Consider the following 24,079-nt stretch of genomic DNA (forward strand, 5'->3'; position numbering starts at 1 on the left):
GTACAGTGCCCCTTGGATTGTGATATCCAAACTTCAAAAAAGTGTATCCTTCTGAATGCAGTATTTTCAGACAATATCTATATAGAAATAGTTTCTATGGGCATGCCTAAAATCAATGTGTGTGCATGCACAGTTGCTTCAGTTATGTCTGACTATTCGTGACCCCATGGACTGCAGCCTGCCAGGCTCCTCAGTCCATGGGATTCTCCAGGCCAGAATACTGTAGTGGGTTGCCATGACCTGTCTCCAAAAGATCTTCCCAACCCAGGGATAGAATCCGTGTCATCTAAATCTCCTGCAATGCAGGCAGATTCTTTAACAGTGAGCCACTGGAGAAGTCCAAAATCAATGTAACAACTTTAATAAAATGAAATGCAGGAAAACTAGCAGTGTTGACTGAACACGGGGAAGCTAGCAACCTCTCTGGAAAAAGCTATTTAACAGCATTTGTATGTACAACTTTCACGACAATTTCAAGGAATTCTATGAAGTGATCCTAAGGGCATATTAAGAGACAAGTAAAAAGACACGCATAAGAGAATTTTAAAAAGACAATATTTATAAAAGCACAATAAAAGTGGAAAACTGACTTAAAACCCACAACAGATCATATAATTGAATAGCTGTAAAAAACCTTGTCAAAGGAGAATACACAAAACAATATAAAAATTTTGATACTTTAGTTTCACATACATATAAGAATAGAAATACATGTCAAAATGTTAACAGAAATTATTTATGGGAAAAATAATCATTTTCTTCATACTTTCTTTCAATCCACCTCCTATGTCTCCTATATTACTTTTTTACATTTGTAGAAAAATCTCCCATAGAGCTACTGAAAAGACTAAAGTAAGCTTAGATCACAAGGTAAGGAAGGCAAGAGTTAAAGCAAGATTTTTGTTTGTTTTCTTTAAGTTGCAAATAATCTAAGTATATTCTTAGGCTATGAAAGATAGTTTGGCCTATTTTATCAGATATTTTGGGATTCCCTGGTGGCTCAGTGGTAAGAATCTGCCTGCAAATGCAGGACACCCAGGTTTGATTCCTGGGGCAGGAAGATCTCCTGTAGAAGGAAATGGTAATCCATTCTGGTATCCTTGCCTGGAAAATCCCATGGACAGAGGTGCCTGGTGGGCTGTAGTCCATTGGGTCGCAAAGAGTCAGACAGGACTTAGCGACTAAACAACAACAACATCAGATATTTCAAAACAAAGCAAAGTTAGAGAATATTTACTGCCTACAAAAATGAGGACCCTTCCTCTTAGGTAATTTTAATACTTGAAACCTTTTCTCAAATGGGTTATTTTCTTTAATACTAATTTCTTAGATTCTCTCCTTCACTTGCACAATCATAAATAAGAACAAATGCTCCAATCAAAGAAAAGTGATAAAACCATTTTTGTTTAATTTTTTGTTGTATATATCATATAATTGGGGCTTCCCAGACGGCACTAGTGGTAAAGAACCTGCTTGCCAATACAGGCAGATGTAAGAGACGTGGGTTCAATCCCTGGGTGGGGAAGATCCCCTGGAGAAAGGCATGGCAACCCACTCCAGTATTCTTACCTGGAGAATCCCATGGACAGAGGAGCCTGGCAGGTTACCTTCCACAGAGTCGCAAAGAGTCGGACACAACTGAAGCGACTTAGCACTAGCACCATATAACTATCTACCATTCAGCTACATATGTACAAGAAAATAGTTTCATATTAAAACACAATTACTTACTTTGGCACTTCTGATGTGTTGAGAGACCTTTTCAAAATTTCTGTTCAATTCAGCTAATTTTGGTTCTACAAGCTCCCGGCTTGAGCCTCCACGTGCACTCATCAAAACAACAGCTTGATCTCGGACATTTTGTACTTGGAGGTTGACATCATCCATCTCAGAGAGTAAACGCTAATTGTAAGAAAGCACAAAATTATCACATGGGAAAAATCAAAACCAAACACGTGTGCAGTGGTAACTGGGAAGTAAAGGGAGCTTAAATAAATGTCTGAGGTTCCTAGGAAGACATTTCAATACCATCAATTTGAATAAGAGCTATTCATATATTTTAAAAAAGAGAGAGAATGGGAAATGCTATATGGGAAGCATTTTAAACTACTCCCAGTTTATATAAAATTTTACTTTATAATTGAATAGTCTATAAGATTTATTGTGTCATTTCTTCAACCATCTTATTCTAAGAGTTGTAAAGCTTCTTGAGGCTGATAAAAGATTAAGTAGCAAGGAACAGACTTTAACTTCTTTTCCCCCTGGAAATCTTGTTTACCACCATCCCCTTTTCCTTGGTGAAGGTAAACTGATTTGGAAGTGAGTTGAATATTATCATTTAGTTTTTAGCTAAAATGTACAACAACATTATGCAGTTTCCTCTGGCTAATTTCATAATGGTCATTAAATTCATTTTCAGGCCTAAGAAAGGAATGCAAATACCTGCCTCGATTCCTACTTCATTCATAAGTTTTTGAAGAGTGCTGGAATTCTCTCAGGAGTATGGCTATAAGTACATTTTGAGTGAAGTACTAGCTTATCCATATGTACCTATAAATTCTGCAGATGTTTTCCTGGTGATTTACAAGAAAGAAGGATACCGCAAGGCACTCAATGATCTCAGACGTGGAGCCTAATCCACTGCTCTGAAAATCTGTGCTTACTTGTTATGGTGGCTGAGAGAAACTAAGTAGTTTGAGGAAGTAGTTTTTAAATTAGTATATGTAGACAGAAACAGGAGAACATCAGCTTAACTATGGAACTTTTCATATGTGTTCTCTTGCATCTAAATCTGATTGTCATATTAAAAAAAAAAAAAAAAACAGCCACTGCTTGTCTCAAATTTTGCTAGTTGTGTACAGATTCTTGAAATTCTCTTTAAGAAAAATCAAGTGGAAAGAAATAAACACTTTGCAAATAGGTCTTGACTTTCATGAAAAATTGTTTAAAGGTTATGTTAAATGTATGTTAGTAATTTAATAAACGTAATAAATTTAATAAATTCACTAGAAGTGTAGTCCTGGAAATAAGGAAAATGTAGTAAAGAAAGGAAACTAATTCATGCTTTAAAGGTTTTACAGACGAATAATTAAACACTCTAAAATGGTTTTGTTTCACATGAACCATCTGGTGTGAAAAAGCTCTGTAACGTCTAAAGGACTTGAAATAATTGTTATTTTGCTGGCAACAGACACATTCTTTATTGTTTGCAGGTTCCTCATCAAATCTTTAATTATGCAGTGTTTCCTGTCATCAATAAACAACGTGAAGGGGAAAAAAAAGATTCATTCAGTGATGTCTGCAAAATGTTGCGAGAGTATATTTGTAACCCAGAATTCAATTGTTCATCCATGTCTGATGTGTCAGAGAGTTCCAAAGGAGGATAGGTGGAGCCTGAGCAGTAGATAGAAAAGATTTCCCAGGAGGAATTCTTAAAAGTTAGGTCTGACCAACTTTGAAACAAAATGTAAAAACACAGGGAAGAATAAGGGGTACTCTGAGACTCTGAATCCCCAGGACAACAATTTCTTCTTTGCTTATCACCAATGAGTAAGAGTATCAAGCAGCTGAGCAAAGTGAAGAAGTCTGCCATACTGCACTTCTAAAAAAGCATACTATCTTTTTTTGCACAGCTGATCCCTCTGAAAAGCTGGGTTGGTGGGGAATATGCAGCAAGAAATGAAAGCCAAATGCTCATTATGAAGTCAGTTTTGCTCCGACTTTCTGTAATGCCACCAAATTTTGCAAGTCATGAAAAAAATAACTAAGAATGCACTTTCACTGTTAACTAACGACGCAGCATTCAACTATGCAGCATGACAAAATGAAGACGTATTTTCTGTTTTCCTAGCTTATCAAATTACAATGGAAAAATTATGTTAATATTCCCATAATGTGGCACTTTTAGATGCCAATTCTTACCTCAGAGGAATGGAACAAAAATTTAGCTAAGACAAAAACCAAAAAAAAAAAAAAAAAAAGACTCATTCTCAAGTTTATCCCACCAACATAAAAGTTAATAAATCCAGTGCACAAGAAACACATGTGCAGTAACTTGGAGTATTCCTCAAGAGAAAGGCAACAGCAAAACCTTCCATTCTCAGATCTGTTACTGCTACCTTCACAATTTCTTCTCGTTTGCTTGCTGGCTTTTTTTCGATCTCATCCAACAGTGCTTCAGCTTGATAAAGCCAGGTGCTTATGTGAGCAACATTTCCATCAAATATTTCCAACTGGTTCTGATGGTTCTAGAAAGGAATTAATAAAACACTGATATGACTATATGAAATAATTAAGACAATAATCTTCAAAGACATTTAAAAGATCTTCAAAGACCTAAGTAATGCTGAATTTCAAGAAGAACTTCTACCTTCCTGCAAAGCTCTTCCCCAATGGATAAATCTCACTCCAAAACCTGCACAGCTGTAAAAGTGAAAGTGTTAATCACTCAGCCGTGTCCGACTCTGTAATCCCATGGACTGTAGCCTGCCAGGCTCCTCTGTCCACGGAATTCTCCAGGCAAGAATACCGGAGTGGGTAGCCACTCCCTTCTCCAGGGGATCTTCCCGACCCAGGGATCAAACCTGGGTCTCCCACATTGCCAGCAGATTCTTTACTGCCTGAGCCACCGTGGAAGCACAGCTGTGGTTGGTACTTTTTTCTTTTTAATTTAGACCTCAACACAATGAAAAGTGGAAGAATAAATGGCAAAAAGTTCCTTTATAAATTTCATTTCATTTTAATCCCTATTTCTCATTCATATACTACAAATAATCTTACTGGTCCTGCCTTGATCATATTTGTTACGAACTCATTTAAGGAACTACTAGGATAAAAAGCAATTCAAATATGGTTGAATAAGATTTTGCCTACTGAAAGCTTGAGTGCTTGAGGCACGGCCCCTGTCTTTTCACCTCAGTACCATTAGCACTTAACATGACACTTGGCATAGACCTCAGTGATATTTCCTGCAGCACGATATAACATGTGATTGAGAATATAAATTTGAAAACAGAAGCAAACACTTAAGCCAGTTAAAACAGGGCAGAATTACTGAGGCAAAAGCAAGAATTTAGAATTTGATCAAAAAGAGTGTAGGAGCCTTATGATGAAATAAACAACTTTTAGGAAATATATTTTATAGGATGAAGTAAGTTTTAAAATAAGCAAATTATTAATGTATAATATGAAAAAATCATTGAAAAATGAGAATAAATGACATAAGAAAAGTTTTGACAATGGTCTGGATTCTAATTAAGAATTGATAAACATCAGACCAAAGCAGGTAAATCAAATGTTCTAATAGAAATATTAGATATTATTTGAAAGGAGAATTTAGAAGGTACAGACTGCAGAAAACAGAAGTAAGGACTATGAGAATGTGGAATAAAACTAGTTACAATGTAAATGAATATACAAAATAGTTAAAGAACATATTCTATGAGCCAAGATCTCACATTTGTTATTCAACATTTAATAACTTTGCTGAATATGTTCTTTTAACTCCATTTTATATATAGGGAAATTAAAACTTAGTGAAATTAAGTAATTCACACAAGGTTATGAAGACAGTAAGTTTTAGATGAACTCTGAATATGAATCTGACAGGTCAAGACGTAAGCGCACCAACTTCAATGCCCTATACATTCTGATTGATTTCAATAAATATTGAAACACATGATAATTTATTCTTCTCTGTTTCTACCCATTACCCAGTAACTCTATGAATTTGGAAAAAGTCTTATTTCAGATATATCAGAACAAATAATTTATTGATGAAAACTCTTTTTAAGGGAAGAGATGGTAATGCTGCCATATAGTATTCATTGTTAGTATTAATATAAGAGAAACAGAAAGCATTATGAAAGTAGAGGGTCACTATTTCATGAAATACTAGTTAATTGTGTAGTGGTATAACCAAAGATTAATAGCATATAACATTTAGTAATTACCATAGCTTTCATAATATCTAATATTGATTATATTTTTAGTTATAAGAGCCCTACATGTTTTCTACTATATAATCACAAAAACTGTATAAGGTAAAAATTATAATAATGCCCATTTTACATATGAGAAAACTGAGATTTAGAAAATGCTTAAGTAACTTGACCAAGGTCCTCCAGTTTATAGTCAAAACTTTAACTTGAGCTATCCAATATTAGAACCTGTGCCCTTAACTAGTAAACCAATTTTAGAACATTAAAAACATTATACATAAAAAAAATTATACATATAGCCTGTAATAATATGAAAATTAAATACATATTAAGTCATTTAAAATGTTGCAAATAAGTTACATTTAGTAAGATGTTCAAGTACACATTTTTATGTATATCACAAATGGTTTATTACTTAATAGAAATACTCTGAACTCTTTCTAGTTATTATCTTTTCAAAGAAAAAGATAAATGAAAAGTCAATGAAATTAATTCACGAGCAAAACATTATTGTGACAAACAGAAAATACGACTTGGAATTCCAATCAAAGCTGTATTCGTTTTTACGCATTTATAGGAGAAAGGATTTCACCATGAAATCCTTCCTGAAACTTACCATCAAGGTGTTGCACCAATCCTCAGTCCAGGTACGTACCCGGCTCCACCCGGCATTCAGGACACAGAGCTTCTCTTCTAAAACAGCCTCGCTGCCCTCGATCAGGTTCTGGAGGGCAGCACTGCTTTCTGTGATGGTATTTAAATCAGCTTTTCTTTTTTCCAGATCCTTCAGAATATTCTAGAAAATAAAAATCCCAAGACCCACTTCATCTTGCAGAACATTATAAAACTTTACACAACCTTCATTTTAAAAATATTTTTCTTCCATATATATATATATATATATATATAGGACTCCCTAGATTGCCTACACACGTCAAAAGTGCACAAGATTCCACAACTTGCTAACATGAGAGTTTTTAAGTTTCAAAGAAAAATTAAATATTTAATTACACAAATACCAAAGAATGTAACAATTTTAGATGTGCAAAGGTAATAATTTCATTTATTTTTAAATATAAATTTAATTTATTACACATCAACAATTATCTGCATCATAACTTTAGATATAAAGAATGAATTTTATTTTCAGTAACTACAAGCGGGCAAAGCAGGACTACCCCAGAACTCAAAATTCTAAAATATTCACAGTGAATTTATCTCCGTGACTACTACAGGAAACAACTGACGTGCACTATATTTATTTGCAAGGACTACAACCTGACGTGAAGAGCTGACTCATTTGAAAAGACCCTGATGCTGAGAAAGACTGAAGGCAGGAGGAGAAGGGGATGACAGAGGATGAGATAGTTGGATGGCATCACTGACTCAATGGACACGAGTTTGGGTAAACTCCGGGAGTTGGTGATGGACAGGGAGGCCTGGGGTGCTGCAGTTCATGGGGTCACAAAGAGTCAGACACGACTGAGCGACTGAACTGAATTGAACTGAACAACCCTATAACTAGGTAACTTAACATACAGTCTGTTTATAAACATTACAAAAAATATTTCATCTTAAGTATATCACAGGAGAAGTAGCACGTCTAAGCTTTGGTTCTGCGATTGTCATATTATGTAAAGGTAATACCTTGGATGGTATTATGATAACTTAATTCTCACAGTTATAAGTTTGACCAGAGAATTATAAAGAGAATGTCGGGTTCCAAAATTAAAACTGCAAAGTTCTTTCAATCAAAAAGTAACATGCACATATCTACCCTACTGCTGTTGTACCTTAGAATAATATTTAAACAAATCATTTCAAGGAGCTCAAGTCCACATTCAGTCTCACATCATTAAATCACATTTTGAAAGATAAAAATCAAAAGTGAGTCAACATGTAGGACTCATTTGGCCTCATTAATTACTGGTATATTTATAAAGAATCAAAACACTTCTCTCAAGTAAGTGTTCTTCTCCAGCAAAGAGGGAAACAAACAGAAAAACAGAATACCCACAGCCATGCTCTCCACAGTTTTTAACTTTCTACATTCCTTTAGTGGCTATGGACTGATTGGCTACAGTAGTCTTTAAAAACTATAAGGAATAATTAACTATATGCAACTAAATTTAAATAGTACACAAACTATGTTAATAGACTTTAAAGAAAATGGCTACACTGAAAATACTGATTTTTAAGCTATGGAATAAAAACATTACATTCTGGAATGAAGATGCTATTTAAATTTTGCATTGGAAAATAATTTTACATAATTTTATAGTGGTGGAAATACACTGAAGTGTTGTGAAATGGTACCTCATTGTGGTTTTGACTGAATCAGTTCTAATGAGATGGGTGAAACTGGAGCCCATTATACAGAGCGAAGTAAGCCAGAAAGATAAAGACCATTACAGTATACTAACACATATATATGGAATTTAGAAAGATGGTAACGATAACCCTATATGCAAAACAGAAAAAGAGACTCAGATGTATAGAACAGACTTGTGGACTCTGGGAGAAGGCGAGAGTGGGATGTTTCAAGAGATGAAACATGTATATTATCTAGGGTGAAACAGATCACCAGCCCAGGTTGGGTGCCTGAGACAAGTGCTCGGGCCTGGTGCACTGGGAAGACCCAGAGGGATCGGGTGGAGAGGGAGGTGGGAGGAGGGACCAGGATGGGGAATACATGTAAATCCATGGCTAATTCATTTCAATGTATGACAAAAACCACTGCAATGATGTAAAGTAATTAGCCTCCAACTAATAAAAATAAATCGAAAAAAAATAAAATAAAATAAAATAAAAAGTAACTTAAAAATTGAAAAAAAAAAAAAGAAGTGTTGTGAAATATGCATGGTCATTAAATCTGACAATACAATGTTGAAAAAAATGAGTGATTATATTACATACTGATGTTTCATTTGGTTTACTCTAATGATAAAAATGTACTGTGAATTTGTGATTTGTATATACCATCTTCATTATTTCAAATCTGAAATAAGATTAAGTGGGAATTTAAGAGTGAATGGTTCCAGAAGAAATAAACATCATTACTTACTGTCTTTGCCTTAAAAATGATGAGAATCAACTGAAAAACTAATTGAATTTATGTGAGTGCACAAAGATGATTAAAAATTAAATATGCAAAAATTGATATTGCCTGTGTACCAGCTATAAGAAATTGGTTTAAAATAAAAAGAAAAGTATACCAATAAAATAAATACACAAGAATAAACTTTTTGGCATATACGCATAATGTTTACAAAGCATTATGTAGGGATGTAAGAGAATTTGGAGAGGAAATGAGACATTTACATGTTACTAAAAAGACTTAATTTAGTAAAGATGTCAAATCCCGTCAAAACAAATTTATAAATTTAAGGCAATTCAACCTCTAAAAGAATTTTTTTAAGAATTTAAGTGTAATAATTTTAAAATTCATATGAATATATACAAAAGAAGGAACATAAAGTCAGGAAATCCTGTCATTAACTACATGCTAAAGTATATTATAGAACCACATATTAAATAGTTGAAGAACTTTTCAGAAGGTCAGATCAGGGAAGCAGAAAATAAGGCAAAGTAACAGATAAAAAGAATACATGAATTGAGCAGGTCAATTGAGCAGTGAGGAAAGGATAATTACTCAACAAATAGTGCTGAGATAACTGGTAAAATATTTGGGGGGAAAAGGGTTAGAGCCTTACCTCATTACATACACCAAACTAAATTCCAGAAGGATTAAAGCATTAAAGGTAAAAAAGATGAAACTATAAAAGAGCTAGAAGAGAATATAAGTAAATAATTATGTAATTTTGTTGTAAAGTTGGCCTTTCTAAACACTAAAGGCAGAAATAATTAGGGGAAGAAAATTTATTCTTTAAAAAAAATGTATAATAAGTGTTTTAAAAATATACAGAACAGAAAGGAAACTAGAGTGGCAAAAAATTGCATCAATACAAAACATATTAAGCATTAATAATTATAACAGGTAAAGACCTCTAAATTACAACATCAAATGGTGACAGAAGTTACAAATGGCCTATACACTAAAGGAAAATGTTCTAATTAAATTACTGAGACATGTTATTTGCCTGCCATTGTCAAAAGTTTAGTTAAAACAAGCAAGTAGAAATTCTCACTCACAGCTGTTGGGTAAAACATTTCTGAAGGACAATTTCATAACCAGTATAGACTTTAAAATGGATACATCCCTTGACCCAATATTTTTAGAGCTAAGAATTTATCCTCAGAAAATTAATTATAAATATATGCTAAGATTTAACCACAAGTATACTCATCACAGCAGTTTTTACAATAGTGAAAACTGGTAATAATTTCAACTGACATGAATGGAGGAATGGGACAATAAGAATTAAAATATACAATGAAATACTATCTATCTCCATTGTGTGACACAAAACACTTGTAGATAAAAGAAAATGTAAAGACACAACCTGCTTTTCAAAAAGGTCCTGAAACACTAAATATAATTCTTTTTAAAATATATGCTTGCGCCTGCATGTCTACATGGGCCTACAAAAAACTGAAATGATAACAGGGTATTCTTTGATTAAAGATCATTTTTGCTCCTGTCTCTTTTTTTGTATTACACTATGCAAATATCATTCTATTAGCTTATAGGACTCATGGGACTAGTAAAAAATAATGACTTTCAAAGTGTATTGTAGAAAAAAGGAAAATATTTCCTTGAAAAACTTTAATTGAAAAAATAAAGTTTAGCGCCTTTGTCAATCATCCACTGTAAACCATGAATTCCAGTGTGTTTCACTTCTTCATATATCCCTTTTACTCCACACAGCCCACAGCAATTACACATTCCACAAGCTATTAAACTGAGAACATTCTTTCTAGTGACTAACATCTTGACTTTCTTACAACAGCTAGCTCCAAAGAGCATTCAAATTAAGGGATTGCATCACCCCATGACCTCAGAGCACCTCCTCTTCACACCCCAAAAGTCGACCCTGTAGAAGTCAAAACTGATACCTGGGGTTTTATATAAAGCTCTGTCACAGTACTGATCCTTTATTTTCAGCATTTATCTCTAGTATACATGCTTCTTACAAAATGAATTGAGAAAAAGAGAATGCTTGGTTAGAAAAAAGAAAAACTACTTTGTGTTTCATTCAATTCTTTGTCCACCTCAAAAGAGAGAACTGGCAAATCAACTGTCTAATCTATGTGATTTCTAAGTAAACATAGGACTAGAGAAAATTCTTTGATCTTTTATTGATTTTTTTTTTTTAAATTCTGTTTCTCTGCTCTCTACACCAGTTAGCTTGCAATAGAAAGATTAGTTACTGGTACAAAACTTACTATAGAAGAATTAATAAATTCAGCACAATACTTTGTGAAGAATGAATACTCAAAAAATGTCACTGATTTTGAAGGTGATAGTTATACTGTGTTCAAGTACCACATAAGTATAATGACTACAAAAACCTTGTTGATAAGCCATGTGAGTTTAACTCTTTCAGAATCGAGATAAAAATATCTTCTGGGGAATTCCTTTCCAGTTGTTTGGACTCTGCACTTTCACTGTCAAGGACCCAGGTTCATTCCCTGGTGGGGAACCAAGATCCCACAAGCTGAGAGGTGTGGCCAAAATCAGTCAATCAACAAATCTTTCCCCTATCTTATATATATATATATATGTATATGTTATTTGTATATATATGCATGCGTGTGTGTGTGTGTCTTCTGAAGATAGCTGCTTTTAATATTCTTAGGATAGAGATGTGGAAAAAAGAATGGAAAAAGGAAAAGACGATATTTAGCATGAAATGGAGACAAATGACATCTACCCAGATTTCTCTGATTAAAATGCCACAGATTACACTGATAATCTTTGTGGTTCACCTGAACTACAACTTACTTTAGCCCAGGAAATTTCTGTATCCAAATCACCAAGCAAAGTTTCTGAAGTGGATTTCTGTACCAATTCGGTTTCGGTAACAGAAAGCCATTCAGAGAGAGCGGCAGCCTCTTTCTTCATTTTCCGAGCCAGCTGGGATGCTCTTTCCAGATCCTGTTTTCCCTCTGTCACCTTAAAAAGAAAGCACAAGAGAGATGAACATGAGTGGAAACAAACATGAACTAAAGATCCACACAGATTCATAACCCCCAAGACATACCTAACCTTTATCTCTGGCACCTAGAATCACTTCATTCTTGCATTTCTGCAGAAAGACAATACACTGTAGTGGTTAAGTTTCAGGCAACCCTGAGTTTTCATCTTAGTTCTACCACTTAACTTCCTAAGTGGCCCTGGTAGAGATACGCCCTCAGAAGGTTGTTACGAGTTTTTAGTGCGGAAAATATATACACAAAGGTCTTGCCCCAGTCCCTTCAACAAGGTTAAGGAATCAATGAATAGCATCTTTCATCATTTTGAGCAGAAGATGTCTTAAACCCTCTCAATGAGGGATTCTGTTTAAAAAACAAACACACATCAACATGAGGGAGAAATGGTAAGATTTTTTACAATCATACGTTTCACAATTAACCGCTTAATTTAAAATACATTAAATGGCTATGGAATACAAACTTTTATTACTATTTTGTTCTTACTGTTGTTGACAGAAAGCAAAATGAACTTAACTGACATTTACCAGCCTCTCATATTATACTAATGAATCTACGCATGTTATACAATAAAACCCTGTGATCAGAACTATTTTTTTCCACTTAACAGAACAGGACAGTGAAGCTTAAAAAGGTTAAGGTCATGAGCAGAGCAGCATGACCATGAGACTGAGCCTGGTCTGACCACTGGCATTACACAGTGGTACTCTCAGACTAAAATGATTCACAACCTAACGGTGAGCTGATACTTTAAAGGATGTCAAACACAATACATACACAAAAACATGTTCCTCCTTCTATGTGCATGTATGTATAGATGATAATATTATAAGTGGTGGAGTGAAATGTCATGTATGGGATGAAATTTTTTAGATGATATAAAATAATATAAACTTTCTTAGATATAGAAATCAAATTTTCTGAGTAAGTAAAACGGGATTGCATTTCTTACTCATCCTATAAGTTTATTTTTACTCTTGCATGTCTCCAAGATTGATTATTATTCAATTCCTTCTTAAAAGTGAAATTGTTTTCCTGTGGAGTTTAATTAAAATTCATGACTCTAAATTAATAGCACCTCAAGGCAGACTTCAGGAGAAAAATATTTGAATTATATTAAAAGATATTACGATACTTATCTGACTGACATGCCCAGGCAACTACACAATCATCATAAAACTTAATGCTACCAAAGATTTTGGTATACCAGGAAGAAAATAATTTACAGTTCAACTTATAACAATTTACACTCTCTTCAGCTGATCTAATCAATACATTTTAAGATGTACTGCATATTAAATTAGGCAGTATCAAGCTGTAAATCTTTTACCTAACCACTTATCCCTTCTCCCTCCTGGATATGCAAGCATTCCTTCTCAATAGGATCATTCCCACCAAGGATGAAACATACCCAAGCATTTGTCTGTCTGTCTGTCTGTCTGTCTGTCTGTCTGTCTCTCTCTCTCTCTCACACACACACACACACACACACACACACAAGTTTCCTCCTCTGGCCCCACCTTCCCTCCCTCTCTCCTACCTTTCCCATACAAATTCTCAAAACCATTTGTCATCCCCCATACAGAATGTTCAAGCCAGTGATATTCTGGCTTCTACCTCCATCATTCCACAGAAATCATCTTTGCTAAGCTCAGTGATGACCCCAATGGCAAAAGATCTAAAGTATGCTTTTAAGGGGATGCCTTGTTTTTAATATTTCAGTAATATTCAAAACAAAAACCTACACTCATTCTCCAAATCCCCTCCATCCTTCAGCTTCCCAGACCTAGCACATTCCTGGGGTACTATCACTTCTTACCACTTTTTTATATGTAGTTTCTCACGCATATAAAATATATGGTTGCACAATATGCGTTTTTAGGGTGTATACTGTAATCATTTTATACACATATACATTGTGAAATGAGTACCACAGTTAATTAACATGTCCATCATCACACAGTTACCTTTTTCTGTGGTGAGAACACTTAAGATCTACTTTCTGAGCAGATGTCAAGTTTGCAGTTATGGAAAACAATAGGAAGGGCCCTCAAAACATTTAAAAAAGAACTGCTACTCTATCATCCAGCAATCCTACTTCTGGTATATAACAAAGGAAATGAAATCATTATTTTAAAGAGATATCTGCATTCCCATATTCACTGCAGCATTATTCACAATAGCCACTGATAAATAAATGAAGAAATGTGATATACATATATACATACACACACACACACACACACACATACACTTACATATATAGTTTCTTTTATAAGCTCATCTTCTTCAAATATCCTCCTAAGTGATGCAACCCCTCAAAACTTACTAATTCAGGACCTTTTCTTTTTTCACTATTGATATATCCTCTCCCTAGTCAATCTCATCATCACTGAAAATTCTAATTATCACCTCTATGCACATGACTCATAAAATTTATATCTTCATCCCAGATATATTCTCCAGACTTGAATAACTGTGAATATCTGACATATGCAATTAACTCTCTCAAAGACACTTAAAATGTCAAATATCCCATACATGTTTATGATTTTCCATGCTTCTGCCTTTAAGTGTCCCATCCCAGTGATGGCACTGTGATCTGCCATTCAATCAAGCCCAAAACCCAGGAGTCTCCTTCATCTCTCTCCTGCATCTCCACATCAAACCCTCCACCAAGTCCTGCTCACTTTACATCCTAAATATCTATTTAAAAAATCTGTTCATACTATCTCCAATGTTCCACCCTAGTTCAAGCACCATCATTTCTCACTAAGAGCATGACAATGACTTCCTAACTGGTCTTCTTACATCCATGCTTGCCTGTCTGCAATGTACTCCAAACTGCAGTGAGTGACCTTTTAGAAAAACATATATCTGATCATGTTCTCTCCCTGCTAAAGCCCTGCAATAATTGCTCATTACTCCAGAGACAGAGATTAAAATCTTTATCACAAACTCAAAGACACTGGTAGGATCTGGTATCATCACATCTCTCCAAAACCTTGTTCCCACACTTGTTCTCTCTGCTTTAGCCACACAAATAAATGTACCACGCTGCCTCTTGCCACAGACCTTTACACATGATGGTGCATCAGCCTCAAAAATTCTTCCACTGATTTTACCCTGGCTACTACGACAACTCATCCTTCAGATCTCAGCTTATGCACCACTTGCTCAGGGAAGCTTTCCTAACCCAGACTGGATCAAATCCCTCTTTACACATACTCCTACAGTGCTACATATATTCCTTCATAACACTTTAGGCTGATAATTTGACATTACTTTGTATGACTGCTTGATTAAAGCTTTCTTCTTTTATTTCTCACAGTTCCACTTGGCAGAGATAACATGTTTTTGCTCATCACTATATCTCTAACTGCCTGTATAACTCCTCATACACATTAAAGTTTAGTTGTGTTGAGTGAGAAAATGACTTAACTCTAAAGCCATAATCACAGAAATTTGGTGTAAAAACCAGCCACACTGTTACCATTTATAAAATGCCCTGTCAATTAATAAATACAGTGAAAGTGAAAGTCGCTCAGTCTTGTCCAATTCTTTGTGACCCCTTGGACTATACAGTCCATAGAATTCCCCAGAATACTGGAGTGGGTAGCTGTTCCCTTCTCCAGGGGATCGTCCCAACCCAGAAATTGAACCCAGGTCTCTCGTATTGCAGGCAGATTCTTTACCATCTGAGCTACCAGGGAAGCCCAAATAATACAGTAATATTTCACAAATAACTTCAGCCGTATAATACAAAAAGAAGCTCTTACCATACGTGTTCCAGATGTGAAATGTATCAAAAATGGTATACAGTATATCACATCAGTAATCTGATCTTGCAGAAGTGAAATCCAAATTGCCCAGGAAATGTATGACTGTTAGTAATCTCAAAGTGATCACAAAATTTCAGCTTGTATTCTCTGGGCTTGTGTAGAAACTTGGTTAACATTTAATAACCACAGAAGGGTCTAATATATTATCTAACACAGCTTTTCAATATTAATGAGAATGTTTCACTTCATTTGTTTCTGTGTTTTATCTTGTTTTTGCTTGTCTGGTTTCAGGGCAGAGATTCTCAATAAGAGAAGACGTTAAGCTTAATGGATTCAGTCAGTCATTCGCAATAAAGGGCCTAACAACTTCCTCACAAATTCACCAAAATGTCCAAATTATAGATGTTTCTGGATAAGATTTTAAATCCTGCTGGATTAATGTGAAGTTCCTGATACTATTTATTAGAGTCCTAATGTTTTTAACATTTCTCAATGGATTGTTCAATCTAGAAACCCAAGGACCAATAACCTGTGTTTACGGAGACTATTACTTGTGGAGTTTCCTCACAATAACTTATGAAATGTCCGTACCCTTTGAAAATATAGAAATTAGTCTGGATTACACATTAAAATACATTTCTATGTAACTATTCATCATTTTAATAGTAACATACTCTGTGAAAAGACAGAAAGATATGGTACTGAAAGATGAATCCCACAGGTGAGTAGGTGTCTATATGGTCTATAAAGGTGTCTATAAGGTCAATATGCTACCGGAGGAGAGTGGAGAAATAGCTCCAGAAGGAATGAAGAGGTTGAGCCAAAGCGAAAACAACCTTCAGTTGTGGATGTGACTAGTGGTGAAAGGAAAGTCCAATACTGTAAAGAAAAACATTGCATAGGAATCTGGAATGTTAGGTCCGTGAATCAAAGTAAATTGGAAGTGGTCAAACAGAAGATGGCAAGAGTGAAAATCAACATTTCAGGAATCAGTGAACTAAAATGGATAGGAATGGGTGAATTTAATTCAGATGATCATTATAACTACCAAAGCTATGGTTTTCCCAGCAGTCATGTATGGATATGAGAGTTGGACTATAAAGAAAGCTGAGCACCAAAGAATTGATGCTTTTGAACTGTGGTGTTGGAGAAGACTCTTGAGAGTCCCTAGGACTGCAAGGAGATCCAACCAGTCCATCCCCAAGGAAATCAGTCCTGAATATTCATTGGAAGGACTGATGCTGAACCTGAAACTCCAATACTTTGGCCACCTGATGTGAAGAATTGACTCATTTGAAAAGCCCTGATGCTGGGAAAGATTGAAGGCGGGAGGAGAAGGAGATGACAGAGGATGAAACGGTTGGAAGGCATCACCGACTCAATGGACATGAGTTTGAGCAAGCTCTGGGAGCTGGTGATGGACAGGGAGGCCTGGCGTGCTACAGTCCATGGGGTCACAAAGAGTCTGACACGACTGAGCGACTGAACTGAACTGAACTGTGGGCAAGAATCCCTTAGAAGAAATGGAGTGGCCCTCATGGACAACACACACTTTTAAAGATATATAATAAAAAGTATTGGAATAAATTAAAACATGTATTATCGATGCCATAAAATTCAAATAAGCATTCCTCTCCCAGAAGTAAAATTTCAGAATACACAGATGAGAGAGACAGCGGCGCTCTCACCTGGGCGCCCAGGTCGTTGTAGAGAACCTTCAGAGAAGTCAGCTGTTCGTCCATCCCCTTAGGATTGTCGGTTTGCTGTTTCTGGACAATGTGCCTTCCTGTTTTGATTACAGTCTCCACTTCAAGCTTGACTTCACTCAAAATTTTATAGAGTTTCTTAAAAATAAAGCCAGACAAATTTTACATATTAGTGAAAATGTGGTAACTGGAACCATTTCAGAACATGGATGACAAAGATTGACAGCCAAGAACTAACCATGGAGATCAAAGGGTTTTATCTCTCTCAGATCTGGTTCAAAGAAGGAGTAAGATGAGATCAAGGTTGTAATAATTTTTTAAATTCAGATAAGAAAATACACTCGTAGAGATTATACTTGTCTTATTAAAAAAGACTCAAACCTGTATCTTAAAGGCTTAGGAAAGTACTTGATAATATGAACATTTTTCCTACATAAAATGGGAAAACATGAGGACTAAAAATTGAACGTCCAACATTTTTTAAAATTACATTTTTCAAAATCCTAAATGCCGTGACTAGAAAAAAGCTAATGCTGGCTATTTCTGGCTGTGGGAATTTGGAAAGTATTAAGATTCAATTTTTTCTTACAGTTCTCTGAAGTACAAAGTCTGCCACAAAGAGCAGCACTTGTTAAGTTACATAATGAAAAGACATATAAAAGCTCCATGCATCAATATGTATATGACCATAGGAAGCTGAAGTTATACAGGTCAAATTCAGAGATGCCCTCATCCTCACTGCTTTGAAACTGAACAGCTTTATCCTGGGCAGGTTCTCTTATCTCCATCCATCATAGTGTTGACCTGAAACACGTCATGTGGCGCGGTCACATAGTTAACAGACCACTGGACTAGATGACTCAAGGTCAAGGACAGTGCTTGCTTTGTTGATATCTGTATCTCAGTAAATATACATGTACACTCATTCACGCATATGCACACATATTATGTATAAAAATTCATCCTATTTGTTCATCCTTCCATTCATTCCAGTTTTTAAGTAATCAAACAATCTTCAGTATGCAACAGACATGTGGAGACTGCAATTTTGAAAAGCACAAAGAACTCTTCCCAGACTTTTCTTAACAAGTGTCACCTTCAGTTTTCTCATGACTCTACTCAAACAGAACATTAATTCTAAGACTGAATATTCAGGCACATGATCTTTAAATTCCTGTGCAACTGAATTTTAAAGTTCAAAACTAAAAGAGTAATAAGGTCTTTTAAATAATTTATTCTTTTACATCTTAAGTTTAGACTTTGACTTAAAATTTTATTTTCCTAGAGAATGATTTTTATGCTACCACATCACTGACATCTATTCTACGTATAATTTCTCCTTTCACACTTTAGGCTTAAACTTTATAAATTAAAATTTAAAATTTTACTCTCTTTGAGAATTTGCTGTACATTGCAATATTCCTGACATTCACTCTAAGTACGGTTCTTCTGGTGGTGGTTTAGTTACTAAGTTGTGTCCGACTCTTGCGACCTCATGGACTATAGCCTGCCAGACTCCTCTGTCCATGGGATTCTCCAGGCAGGAATACTGGAGTGGGTTGCCATTTCCTGGTTCTTCTAGCTAACTCAAATTTATCCTTTAAAATTTAGCTGGCTAGTCACATTCTGTTAAAGTCTTCCCTAACTTCATACTGTGATTAAGATATGCTTTCCTCTTGTTTTTAAATCATGTTATATGCATGTCTATTCTAGTTTCCTTATCTCATTACACTGTACTAATTGATTTTACTCTCTGCTGGTTTTACTGATTTTTTCTGATTTTACTCTCTCTCCTATCTCTTCTAATTTCCGAGGAGGAAAGGACCACACTTCTAATTTTCTAACCTGTTTTTCATCATGTATCCCTATTCTTAGCACATTTTAGACTAACAACTATGGTACAAAACATATATATAAGCACTAGATGAAGCCATGTTAGCAACAGGAAAACCCACTGGACACATTAGCCAGCCAGTGGCCTCACCATACACTTGTCCAGGTGGGTCTGTATGACATCAGGGTCCACATCCCTCACGTCCAGGACATGAAGCTCTGCTTTCACACCATCAAGCACGCGCTTGCAGTCAAGCATGCGCTGCTCAAAGTTAGCAGGCTTCTGAAAAAGCTGGAACTTTGTGGACACCTCTCGAAGTTTTCTCTGTTGGCAAAAATGAAAATAATAATTCACATTTGAATGATCATCTCTCTCAGCAGAGAATATTAGCATAACACATACTTCACGAAGGGGTAGAATAAAGGAACAATAAAAATATTCCTTAACAGAAATCTGTGAGGTTGCCTGATCATCTTAGGGAACTGTACAGCCCAGTGTCATGAATTCCTTGACACTCAGGGTCTCAATCTGAAATATAATGAAAGGCTAGGCTAGCCTCACTGGAATGAAAACCACGTTAATTTTCTCACCTGTCTGCAAAACACAGTTCAGAAAACTAGAAATCATAATGCCCTTCAACGCAAAATCAAAGTGAAAGTCAGTCTGCTTCTTCCATCACAGACTAAGTCATACTGTGTCCCATGGACTCAGCCGGCCCAGTGTACCAGCCACAGCAGTCCTGATGGAGTGCATGCATATAGTCGTGTTCAGCTCTCTGCGACCCCATGGACTGTAGCCCACCAGGCTCCTCTGTCCATGAAATTTTCCAGGCAAGAATATTGGAGTGGGTTGCCATTTCCTTCTCCAGGGGATCTTCCCAACCCAGGGATCACACCCATGTCTCCTGCGTCTCCTGTATTCGCAGGCAGATTCTTTATCACTGAGCCTTTAGGGAAGCCTGTACTGATGGAGGTTCTAGTCAATGGAAAGACCTATACAAAGTGAACTTCTAAATCGAGATTGCTCTGTCTTCTCAACTAGAAAATTCAGATCCAATAGTTTCCACCCAGAGAACAATTTGTTTCTGCTGCTCACCTTAGGATGCAGGGTTCCTTCAACACATCACTCCCAGCCCCCTCTTCACATCACAGAGAAGACCAAAGGCATGCAAGTCTTCAGCTCTTTCTCATTTTCTTTTTATGCCCAACACACTGAGAAGTAAAAGGAAGTTGCTCCCCCTCCTCACCTGCAGCACATCCATCTGACTTCCTCCCCTGGCAGTCCGGCCCTCTGGGGAGGTCGGGGGTGGAGACCTCGTACTTCTTCTCAACTCCTCTAGAGTCAGCTCATGGGCTGAGATCTCTGCTTGGATTTTCTACAGAGAGATTAGAAAAGGGAGAGAATGTCTTTTCTAAGTTTCATAGAGTCATACAAGAGGTAAAATACAAGCTTTAATCAGCATGCAGCATAATAATAATGTGTGTGTATCCTCAGTCGCTCAGTGGTGTCCAACTCTTTGTGACCTTATGGACTGTAACCTGCCAGGTTCTGCTGTCCATGGGATTTTCCAGGCAAGAATACTGGAGTGGTCTGCCATTTCCTCCTCCAGGATAATAACAATATGGCCACCCATATTGCAGGACTCTGTGCATGGTGCACGGTCTTTGCACTGGTCATTTCGAATGCTCACCACTTATTTACAAAGACAGAATCTTCCCAATTTCATAGCTTAGAAAATTAGAATTTTTAAATGGTGGCCATTCACTAGGACCTCATATAAAAACTATGAGAACCCCCAAACCCACATGCTGCCCTGTAAGTAAGGTCAGCCTCTCTCATTGATTCTGGGTTGAATGGTGGGCAGGGCTGGAGACCGTGCAGGTGAGGAAATGATTACAGACGCTCCCTTTACGAGCAGAACACCCTCACATCCCTGGCAGTACCTGAGCTTCCTGCGGAACTTGGAAGGCATCTACCCTGTCAGTCAAGTACGTTGTGAGCTGCTTGTCCAGCTCCCCTAAACTCTCCTGCAAGACCTGAAGCATGTGGTCAGTTTCCCGCAGGACCTGGAGTTGCTTTTCCAAAGAAATCTGCTTGCTCTCTGCCTACAGGAGGGGAAATGTAACCATTAGTCTCTCAGGACAAACAGAAATGGCTGAATATAAGAAAACCCTTATGTTCTAACCACCAAGAAAAACAGCAAACTATAAAAGCACTACTTCAAGACTTTGGCCTGCACTATAAATAATAATTAGCAATAACAGTGAAATTGTCCTTCTAATACCTTATGCATCTTGCAGGAAATTATTTCTTTCTGTATACGTAACATAACAAAATAGGAAAATGCTCTTGCAGGCACTATGTTAAGTGAAACAAGTCAGAGGGTAAAGGACAAATATGGTACGACCTCACTTATATAGAGAATCTAAAATATAACAAAAATAAGAAAAAGACAAAAAGGAACACCAAGTTAACAGAAACAGAGAATTGGTGGTTGCCACAGGCTAGGGGCTGGGAGTGGGCAAAGTGGGTGATGAGGGTCAAAAGTTACAAGCTTCTAGTTATAAATTTAATATATAAATCATGCAGAAGTGATGTAAGGCATGATGGTTATAGTTAACAATACTGTGTTGAGAGATTAGATTTCAGAAATCCCCATCACAAGAAAAAAAAAACTGTAACTGTGTATCATACCAGAGGTTAACTAGTCTTCTAGTGGTAATTATTTTCTAGTGTATGCAAAAATCAGATCATTATGTTGTACACCTGAAACTAATAAATGTCATATCAATTATACCTCAATAAAAAAGGGAAAAATGTAAAGACTTCTTACATAACATACTAAAATAAATAAAAATATGTCATTTATTACAAATTTAGGGCAATTTTAGGACTCAATAATAAGCCTATAAACAAAAATATAAAATATAACAGAACATCTATAAATAGAGTGGATACATAAATCTCTATTTTTCTAAAGTTTAAAAAAGTTCTACAGATGTACATAGTATTGAACCACTATTTGTTGCACTTTGGGGTTAAGTTTGAAGCTATTCATGATCTAATCATCAACAGTTATTTTTTAAGATGTATCTAAAAACGTCTAATACACACTTATCCCTTCTATAAAAACAGTCTCCTTTCTCTGCTTACTGATATGAACAGGCATGTTTGATACATTCTGAGTATATATCTAAGAGACAATGAATGGCTCTAATGTTTACTAGGATAATATGAGTTATTATTTTTATATACAACTGTAGGATAATCTTTAAAGAAAATTAAATAGTTCACAGATAGCAACAATCACAAAAATAAAAACCTTTTAATCATCAAGTTCTGCCTGCCTGATAAAGTCTACTCCTCCCCACCTAGTATTTAAATGTCCTCAACATCCCCACTGGTTACCAACTTTTCCCCTTGGTGTAAGTTTTTGAGGTCAGCTCCATATCATAAACATTTAACCAACACTCAAGCATGGCTCAGTTCTTACCAGATGACTGAGGTCTTCATATCGACTGTTGAAAGCTTCCAGTTTCTCACTGATTATGTCATCGAGGATTCCTCCATCAATCAGAGTCTGGCCAAGTTCCCGAATCTGGGTGCGATTGTCTGCTGGATGTCGCAAAACAGATTCTAAAGACTGGACAGAGAAAAAAAAAATAATGCATTTACCAAGGCAAAATATATCAACGATCTTAAAATTGTTCACTTTTTTAAGACAAGCACTGTATGATATCACATATACGTAGAATCTTAAAAAAGTCAAATTCATGGAAACAGAGTAGATTGGTTAACAGGCACTGGTGGGGGTGGAATGTGGAGGAAACGGGGAGAAGTTGGCCAAATGGTAAACATCTCCAACTATAAAATGAATAAATTCTGAATTTGTAATATATAGCATGGTGATTATAGTTAACAGTACTATATATTTGAAAGTTGCTAAGACAGTAGATCTTAAAGGTTTTCACCACAAAAAATAAACGGTAATTATGTAAAGCAATAGAGATTTAACTAACCCTGTTGTGGTAATCATTTTTCAATATATGAGTGTATCAACTCAATACACTGTACATCTTAAACTTACACAATATTATATGCCAATTGTATCTCAATAAAATTGGAAGAAAAAACAAAATTGCTCATTTTTTTAAACAAATAATTCTGCCTTCTAGAAATCTATCAAAGGAACAAGATCATAAATAATTAGATAAAATAAATAAAATTGAGAATTCCACATGAATGATGATATAATTCCATAAAAATAATTTCCATATACATAGAGAAATGTTCATGGTATGATTCAAAGTTTAAAAACAAAAAACAATTATTATACAAATAGCATTATTTCAAATAATTACATTATTAAAAATAGGTTCTTCTACAACATATATAAAATGCAAGGCACTGTTTTATACACACACACATATATATACACGTGTGTGTGTTAGTCACTCAGTTGTGTCTGACTCTTTGCAACCCCGTGAACTGTAGCCCAACAGGCTCCTCTGTCCATGGACTTCTCCAGGCAAGGATACTGGAGTGGGTTGCCATTTTCACCTCCAATTTATATACATACACACACACACATACACACATAAATCTAATCATCAGGCCAAAAACTATTTTCATACTACAGATGGGAAAACTAAAGCTCAGAGATATTAAGTAATTTGCCAACATACACACAATAAAATGAAGAGC

At 35.7% G+C, this 24,079-nt stretch overlaps 1 protein-coding gene across 5 annotated transcripts in view; it reads right to left on the reverse strand.

Moving 5' to 3' along the window:
* Positions 1-24,079, reverse strand: part of UTRN (utrophin) — a 546,437-nt gene that overhangs the window by 327,711 nt on the left and 194,647 nt on the right. For all 5 annotated transcript variants that reach the window (XM_070461578.1, XM_070461576.1, XM_070461579.1 and 2 more), the window contains 9 exons: positions 22,869-23,018; positions 21,319-21,480; positions 20,622-20,750; positions 19,526-19,699; positions 17,524-17,679; positions 11,845-12,015; positions 6,556-6,735; positions 4,119-4,247; positions 1,732-1,902 (listed from right to left, as the gene is read on the reverse strand). In XM_070461578.1, the coding sequence (XP_070317679.1) occupies positions 1,732-1,902; positions 4,119-4,247; positions 6,556-6,735; positions 11,845-12,015; positions 17,524-17,679; positions 19,526-19,699; positions 20,622-20,750; positions 21,319-21,480; positions 22,869-23,018 (1,422 nt within the window). The remainder of the gene's footprint in view (positions 1-1,731; positions 1,903-4,118; positions 4,248-6,555; positions 6,736-11,844; positions 12,016-17,523; positions 17,680-19,525; positions 19,700-20,621; positions 20,751-21,318; positions 21,481-22,868; positions 23,019-24,079) is intronic.

Source organism: Odocoileus virginianus, chromosome 34 (assembly GCF_023699985.2).
Source record: "Odocoileus virginianus isolate 20LAN1187 ecotype Illinois chromosome 34, Ovbor_1.2, whole genome shotgun sequence".
In the NCBI taxonomy this organism is placed as follows: domain Eukaryota; kingdom Metazoa; phylum Chordata; class Mammalia; order Artiodactyla; family Cervidae; genus Odocoileus; species Odocoileus virginianus.